The following is an 8189-nucleotide window of genomic DNA, read 5'->3' as shown; positions in this document are numbered from 1 at the left end:
TCCTGCCCGGCCTGCACCTGCCCTGCCTGCCGCCAGGCCTCTACCAGCCCGGTAAGGCCGCACGGTCCCGCCGAGGCCGGCCCTCTGCCCCCGAGCTTTCCCGCCGAGGGAGGGGGTCGCTGGGGCTCCCGCTGCCCTCGGAGCTGCTCCCGGGCCCCCTCCCCGCGGCCTTCCCGCTCGTAACGTAAAGGGCGATAAGGTGGCTGGTAGCGAAAGTGCTGTGGGTGCAGGTGACCGCAAAAAAAAAAATAATAAAGCTCTGGAGAAGTGTTTGCTTCGAAGTGTCTTTGTTGTGAAGCGCTTTACATCGGTCCTGCCCGGGTCAGGTGGCTTCTCAAGCAGCTGGCTTAGTAGGACTTCACCTGCAGTAGCCACGCGTCTGGCTGCGTTTGGTCTTGTGGTGTTCATTGGGCGTTTTGTTTTCTTCGTGCTTGGAACCTGTAAGGTTAGAAGTAAGGCTAGGTTGGCTAGAGGTGACTTCATAGAATGCACTGTAATAGAACGGCTTCAAACCAGTGTGTAAATTACTGCTTTGCCCAGAGCATCCAGGTAGGAGGTGGTTTGGTGAGCTTTGTGAGTCCTTCCTACAAGGTTCTTATGGCTTGGCCATTGTTGTAGAGGTGTGTTAGACCATGAAATACAGCCCTGAGCTTTAAACAGATGTTGAAATGAGGCTTCAATTTTGTGCTGTGACAAGAGTGTGATGAGTATCCGTGTAAAAAGGGTAAATGATCCCTTTCCAGTCTTGTACTCAGAAGAGAATAACTTTCTAAATTTGTCTTTGTTTTTAGTTGGAAGTGCTTAGACTTTGGTGCTGGAATGGTGTGTGTGCAAATCTTCAGCACAGTGGGGTCACAGATTATGATTAGTGAGGGCAGACAGTGATCTCCAACATATAGCAAAATGTATTGTGAAGTTATCAAAGCACCATGGTCTTCTAATTCCTGTAAGGCATTAGTATGTAATGATTGGATCTTCAGTATTTCAAGTGTCTGCAGCTGTCTGCTGATTGTGGAAAATCCCATTTCTTATTATATTTCCAATTTTTGCCATAGTCTTTTTTTGTCCCTGCAGACTAGTAAGTACATTTAATTTCAAAACCATGTAGCTTAAGGTCCCTTCCTGTAGTGTCTGAGAGAGATCATATATGAGAGATACTGAAATGCTAGGCAGATTGTTAGTGCTATTAAGAGTTGTGGGCTTTGTTGATTATTTTTGTTTGTTTCTTTAGCATCTTCACAAGAGCACAAATTAAATTTCAAGAAGAGCAAGGAAGCATGTTTAAGTTACATTCAGGATGCCATGCTACAAAAGCAGTGGAAAAGAGCAGCAGAGTTTCTGACCTTCTATATTGAGTCAATAGAGAAAGACTTTTCTAGAGAATATGTGAATCCTTCAGAGGTAAGCCAGTATCCCTTATCAGAGTTCTTTTGCAGTTGAAAAAAATATTGCAGGAAGCATCTCTAATACACCAGGAGCAACACACGTCTTAACTAATCATAGGCTTGATTTTTTTTTTTTTTAATTAAATTTTTAATTTAATTTTCGGGTAAGACCTGAAAAATCAGGCAGCTTTCACAAACATTAGTAGCTTCTTTGTTTCTCAAGGCAGCATGCTGTCCAGTTACTTAACAAAAATCTGTGCTGCACAGACGTGCCTCTGCTGGGGATGTAACCAATCTTGCTGGAGCTTGAAATCTGCTAAGGTCTCCCTCTCAGAGGTGCTGAGAATCTGCAGTGCTGCCTGACCTTTTTCTTGAGAGAGTGCTCAGTGCTTCTGAAAAGTCCTTTGGGCTTGCAGGCTGATTTTGTGGGGTTTTGTTGGAGTGGTTTTGTTTTGTTTTTTACATGGGCCCTTGACACGACAGATTAAAACTTGGCTTGGTGTAAGTTAATTCCATCAGAAACATATCTATGAAAAGTTGTCTTAATGTAGTCTTCTAAAATGGAAAAGCAGTACGTGTGCTTGCTACTGGTATGCATTAGCCAGAATCTGAAAGTCAGTGGTTTATTTAGGTGTTGACTAGCTCTTCCAACACTTAAAAAAACTCCTGAGGTGCTGAGATAGAAGCAGGAGGGAAAAGATCAGAGTTCTTACATAAAGTAGGGCACTTGAATATGGCTAAACTGCTGGGATGTTTGGTTACATTGTGTAGGCAGACCTGGAAAACAAGTGCACATAGATGGAAAGGTACATCTAGTTGGAAGCAATCTTTACTGCCTAGGTCATAGAATTATATATACCTTGTGTCTTAGTGGAATAAAAGGAAAACAGTTGTTCTCAGCAATGGGAAGGGAAACCTTCTGACAAATGCAATTTGCATAAGCTTTGATGAAGCTTTTGGTGATTGCTCATTTGTAATGAGCAGTTATGAAGCATCAACTGAATGATTGTAAAAATGCTACTAAATGAGCATGGAGATAACTATAGCAGTAGACAGCACTTAGTATTGATTTTTATTTACTATTCAAATGTACATTTTATTTATATGCTACAGTAACTAAAATTTTGAGAAGACTGTGTATATGGTGACTGGTGCCATTTTGGTACTAAGGTTATTTTTAAATCTCTTTCTCCCCATTGATAGATTATTTGGAGAACAGGAACTGAGATTCTGTGCCATCATTCCCGTGGCAGCATGAGAGAGTTCAACTCCTTCATAGAACAGATGAAAACTTTGGGAGTAAAAAGGTATTTAAAGGTGAGTGTACTTGATGCAATCTTGGTTTTCCACATGTTTACCTAAAGTTGAGTATTAGTTTCTGAATTGCTCTCTCTTGAAGTGTATTGCTGAAAATAGTGTAAAAAAAATTAGTACATCTTGCATGGTATGTTAAGGGTTATTTTGTATCTAGCCATATCACATTTGCCCTATATATTTTGTCACAGGTGTGTGTTGTCAGTTCTTAAAAGTACCTAAATCCTTTAGTTAATATTTTAATTTGAAACCATTCCGTTATTTTTCATGCACACCCCAGTAATGTGTAATTACATGTTAACAGCTGCCCCGTTTTTTTTCTGCTCCTTTAACTTGGCCACTGTGCTACTGACTAAACAGTTGTACTTAAATTTTGCCATCATTATCTGGTCACTTTCCAAGCAGCTAATCTGTATATAAAACAACAGGCCATATACTGTGGACCCTTGTCTCTCAGCTCTAGTTCTTTTTATGTGGTGGCTTATTCAAACCTATTCAAACTGTTTAGGTTTCCTTGACTGTTTCTCACTCGTCACAATGCTTCTGTCTTTCATTCTGTGGTATTTGTTCAAAACCTTCAGTGGAAGTTCTATACAAGAGTTTACTGGAGCTGAGAGTTCAGACTTCTATTCAGTTCCTAACCAACATGATAGGGAGGCAGGACATCCCTCTTTCAGGTGTTCTGCAGCTGGGTAGCCAAATCAATCAGCAAATGTAACCTGACTGGATTTCCTCAGGTCATATCTGTGTGATCTTAAATAGGTGCAGCACTTTTAATGACAAGTGGGTTCTGTTCTCAGGGATTTGTCTTTATATATCAGATGCCTTTTGATTACTGTTGTTTCTCCAGCATCTTCATACAGAAAAAAAATACTTAGGTTCTCAGCTCATTTCCCTGTTCCCAGTGGCACTTGTATTCTCCCATGGATGCGTTTTTCTCCAAAATTCCTTGTAAAGATACTATTTGGATAAAACAATATGTGTAAAAGGGTATTCTAATTAAAATACTCCACTAACCATTTTTGCAATATTTTTATCTGCACTTCAGTAGTGAGTCTCTTCTTTCCCTGCACATCTGTGTAGTGCTGTACTATATTGCTGAGATTCTCTCCATGTATGATGTGAAATGCTGTGGTATGGACTACTTGAATTGCAGGTTTGTTTAGAGCATGCCTTTCACCTCCTTTGCAATGGACTAATAGACGATGCTTACCAAAACCTGTCCCTGGCAGAAAGTTGGAGGTATGGAGAGCAAACAGCCATTCAGGATAAAGAAATGAAACTGATTCAAGCTTACAGGGGGCTGTTGGACTACTATAGCTGGTCTAAGCAGAAGAACATCCTATTAGAGCATGGTAAGTCCTAGTGTTGTATCAAGCTGTAAACTTCAGCCTGCTTGCTTGTGCAAACACCATGGTTTGCAATGACACCTTTTCCATGCAGTCTGCTCTTTTGCATGTAAAGGCACTAGAGAGAAATAAGAGACTTAAAACTATGATGTTATCAATGGTACATAATTCAGTATCAGCAATGATGATGGTACCAAAATGGCACATTGAGCTGCTCTTCTTTATAGTATCTTGAAGTATTCTGAAACTTGCACCGCTCCCCAGTCATATTTTTTGTATCCAGCCAGCATTACCTAAAAAATTGAAGGAAGGTATTCACTTGTAGCAGTGGCTTCCTTTTAGGGACATAAGTGCTTGACTGCTGCTAGAATTTTGAGTGCTAGCAAAAACCCCCAACACTTGTGTTTGGATCTAAGTTTCTTTGAAGATACACGAGTTGCTACTTTGGTCTTGCTTCTTCTGCATATACTTGCTGGCTGTGCATTACAAGTTACAGTATACACGAGTTGCTACTTTGGTCTTGCTTCTTATTCTGCATATACTTCCTGACTGTGCATTACAAGTTACAGCGGGTCTTTCCTTGTTTCTGTGAAAACTAAATATTGAATTTGGTTGATGAACCTTGTGCTGGTAATGACTTGTCTTGGGATATTGCTGCCTGTCATGCCCCATGAGTTGAAATTGGTTGATAAGAAATTTGAATGAAGAGCAGTGAAAATTTCTTATGCCAATACTGAGGAAACTGAAGCCACTTTTCTAAAAGCTCTCTGGAATCCTTGTATAGCAAAATGTGATTACCTTTTAAGTGCAGCATTCCTTGAACATCTTTTTTGATTAGCAAAGCTAAATTTGTGGCTTTCTTTCATGTTTTGGTAGGGCTGGATGGATTTGAAGACTTGTCTATTGAACAGGAGATGCACAGTTGCTTTCGGAAGGCAGCAGTGAACTTAAAGGAGATTATTAAAATACCTGGAGTCTGGGATCAATTTGTGAAATGCTATGTGGATGTAAGGGCACGTTTTACAGATTATCTTCCCTTTGTGTTTCCTTGTCTAATTTTTTTAATATGTCTTTCTTCAGCTTTATGTGGGTGGGTGACAACAAAGTATTTGTAAGACAACACATCTTTATATATGTCTCACTGGTGTTGATTTAGAGCACAGTTTACTCCCAATAGAGTTGCAGAGCCTGCACAGAGTACAAAAAGGACTTTATCTGTGCATTGCCAAGAAAAAGAAATAGACAAACAGCTTGCATGTTTTGTTTTCATGGTGCTAGTGCAGAAATTGGAGCACAGCTGCTTTGTTTAAATTTCTTTTCAAAAACAAGTTTTTCTCTTTTTGGCAGGGCAGCATTTTTCTGGATGCACTAAATGTTAAAGACACCAACATTACAGTCCCTCTGTTGTGTTGTTTATTTTTTTTTTAATATCCATTTAGAATTTGTAATTTTAAAAAAAGTTAATAATAAGGTCTCTTTGAAATTATTTACTTTTTGTAAATGCTGCTAAGCTCTCACTTCTCTAAGCACATATTTTGGAGTTTTGCTTGGTGCTGACATCTGCCAGGTTCTCTCACTGAGTTAGCTCTTTAAAGACATGACAAACTGCTTCAGTGCCTCTTTCCAGTGAGAAAATGCTGGTAATTTTTTGACAAGTAAGTGTTAAAGGAGTTTTCTCCTGTAGCAACTTATGTGTGTGAATGTTTGTCTATCTGTAACACAACAGTAGCCAGTAAAATGAAAATATGCTACTGTTAGTCTTACCTGATATGCTGCACTCTTAGGTACAGACTGTGCTATTGGGTAGTTCTTTGACAACCCAAAATTAGTTGTAAGATTATGATTGCTAATATGTGGCAAACTAATGACAGACTTAACTTCTTTTAGTTGTTGGAGTTCTATGGAGACCATAACGAAGCCCGCCAAGTATTAAATGAATATGCCTACAACTCAAAGTTTCCTGCTAATCCCAATGCTCATGTTTACCTCTACCAGTTCCTGAAGAGACAAGGTGCATCCAAGAAATCACTCATAACTGCGCTCAAGGTATATTATAAAGAAGATACAGTCTGTGGTCATTCATGTTTCATGGTGGTCTCACAATTTGACTCATTTGAACTCCTGTTATGTTTTTTTACCCTATCACATTCTTTCTGGGAAGTAGAGGACTAGAAGAAAGTTAGTGGGAGGGATGCTAATGGGTGGAGCAAGCAGCATCCTTTGAATCTTTTAATTTTTTTTTGCCTTTAACTGATGCGTGTACATCTTACTGAAGTCAGTAAACAGTCTTAGAGAATATGTTTATGTAGTTGCAGAAATCTGTAGCAGCTTTCTGGTACATAACATGCATTGATTTCTTTTACAGTTTGATCTTTACAATATTGAATAAATTATTAGCTGATTGCTGTTTCTCATATTGATTCCATCTAATAATTAGTTTCTCTGCTTGTTTTCTATGGGGCTGTGCATTTAAGCTAAAATAGAAATTAGTTCCTGCTGGATGTTAGTGAACAAGGCCTTGCTGTATTAAGCTTTTGTGTAGCTTTTGAATTCCTGCTTTCCTTGCCTTTGCTCATTGATCTTGGTACCTTCTTCCAAACAAAGTTTTGCAATCTGTTTTGCCACTTGATGGCACTGACGTACTTTCATTAGGGCAGATGTTTTCCAGCAGCTTCAGTACAGTTTAGACTTCTAAACTGTAACATATACATAAAATTCTGTCTTTTCAGTGCTTTTTATCAGCAGTTTTATAAATTATTCTCTGACAAGTTTGACAAATCAAAGTACTGGTCTGATAGGTCCAGAGACCATGATCCAATGCACAGAGTAGTAGACAGGGGAGCTAGAACTGGCCTAGGAAGGACATTATGTTGTCTTCTTAAAAGCAAACACTGGTTTAGGCTATTACTTGGCAGTGTTGTATTTGTCGCACATTGTTTTTCAGCAGCCATCAAGGTATCTCATCTATTGTGTCAGAGTTGTGTCATAGATGTGCAAAATGGACCTAGATATTTAATCTTTATATTAAGGTGTCAGATTGTGTAATTCTCCTAACTAAACCACCCAAAACTCTGAAGTCTGTGCTTCTCTTGATCAGGTAGAAGTCTTCAAAAGTTTTTATATTCAAATAATGTATCTGAGTTTTGTGGCTTTATTTTTATTTTTCAGATCTTGCATGATGTTGTTCCTTCTCATGAACTAATGATAGATTTTAATACCATGCTTCAAAAATCAAGTAAGTCTTTAAATATCTTTGTTATTTTACTTTATGTTAATCTAGAACAATATTCTGAAATTATTCTGCAGCCTTCTTTCTGCTTTCCCAAGTAATTTTGTTAAGAAAAAAAAAACAACTAATACAAACCCCAACTTTCCAATCTTTAGGAATCTTTAGGTTAGATGTGTGAGCAGGCATTTGCAAACTTCTGTAAACAAATGCCTTTCTCACATGCAAACAATCATAAGGCACAGCCAGGATCTTAAAATTTAACTTTTTGTTTGAGGTACTCTAAATGCCAGGGGTTTCATTTGCTTTTTGAAGTCTCTGGTTTGTTTATTTCTTCTTTCTCTTCTGAATGAATTGAGATAGATCTGTGCTATAGTTCATTGTTACTGATCAAAGAACATCTTCCTTCTCTTCAAGGGAATTTTCAAGCTGGTAGAAAAGTCTTCCAGTTTGGAGACTGTTTTTCAATGCTGATCAATTCCATTCCAAGCTGTCTCTCTTCTTGTGACCTGATATGTTTCAGCAAGTCAGCAGACTAGTGAAATGTCATTGAATCAAGATTGCTCTGGTTGCTGCTTTTTCTCTTTGGAAGCAGAAATAAAACCCCTCCTGGCCAAAGTTTTGTCTTTTTTTTTTTTTTTTTTTTTTTTTCCTGTTCATGCATGACACATTTGCTTAGCTTTTCATAGCTAATGAGGACAATCTGATTTTTAATAAAATCAATACTCAAACTTTTTCCACATTTACCCGCTGTGGTAGGTCAAATGTTGTTTTAAGAACTCTGCAGATCGTAACTACTGGTGTGAAATGTCTGATTTATTCAGACCAGTACCAGACCTGATATTTTTGGTGGCATTTCAGCATTTGAAGTGTTCCAAAGGTGCATGGTGTGCTCTTCCTATGGGAAGGGCGAGT

At 38.6% G+C, this 8189-nt stretch overlaps 2 protein-coding genes across 3 annotated transcripts in view; one reads left to right on the top strand and one right to left on the bottom strand.

Annotated features, from left to right (window-relative positions):
- Positions 1–408, bottom strand: part of MIA3 (melanoma inhibitory activity family, member 3) — a 34004-nt gene extending 33596 nt beyond the window's left edge. Inside the window, exons 1-2 of the mRNA XM_009994808.1 lie at positions 307–408; positions 18–218 (exon numbers count right to left, since the gene is read on the bottom strand). Coding sequence (XP_009993110.1) covers positions 18–218; positions 307–408 — 303 coding nt within the window. The remainder of the gene's footprint in view (positions 1–17; positions 219–306) is intronic.
- Positions 17–8189, top strand: part of TAF1A (TATA box binding protein (TBP)-associated factor, RNA polymerase I, A, 48kDa) — an 11519-nt gene continuing 3346 nt past the window's right edge. The window contains exons 1-7 of one of the 2 annotated variants that reach the window (XM_009994755.1): positions 17–46; positions 1267–1401; positions 2589–2702; positions 3856–4054; positions 4925–5055; positions 5936–6094; positions 7217–7283. In XM_009994755.1, the coding sequence (XP_009993057.1) occupies positions 1303–1401; positions 2589–2702; positions 3856–4054; positions 4925–5055; positions 5936–6094; positions 7217–7283 (769 nt within the window). In that variant the 5' untranslated portion in view covers positions 17–46; positions 1267–1302. Of the gene's footprint in view, positions 47–1239; positions 1402–2588; positions 2703–3855; positions 4055–4924; positions 5056–5935; positions 6095–7216; positions 7284–8189 lie in introns of those variants that run through there. The other variant, XM_009994756.1, reaches the window with a different exon arrangement.

This window comes from Chaetura pelagica, unplaced genomic scaffold (assembly GCF_000747805.2).
Source record: "Chaetura pelagica isolate M959 unplaced genomic scaffold, ChaPel_1.0 scaffold2, whole genome shotgun sequence".
Taxonomy (NCBI): domain Eukaryota; kingdom Metazoa; phylum Chordata; class Aves; order Apodiformes; family Apodidae; genus Chaetura; species Chaetura pelagica.
Note: the sequence above shows the minus strand (reverse complement) of the source record. Positions and strands in the feature narration are given on the sequence as shown.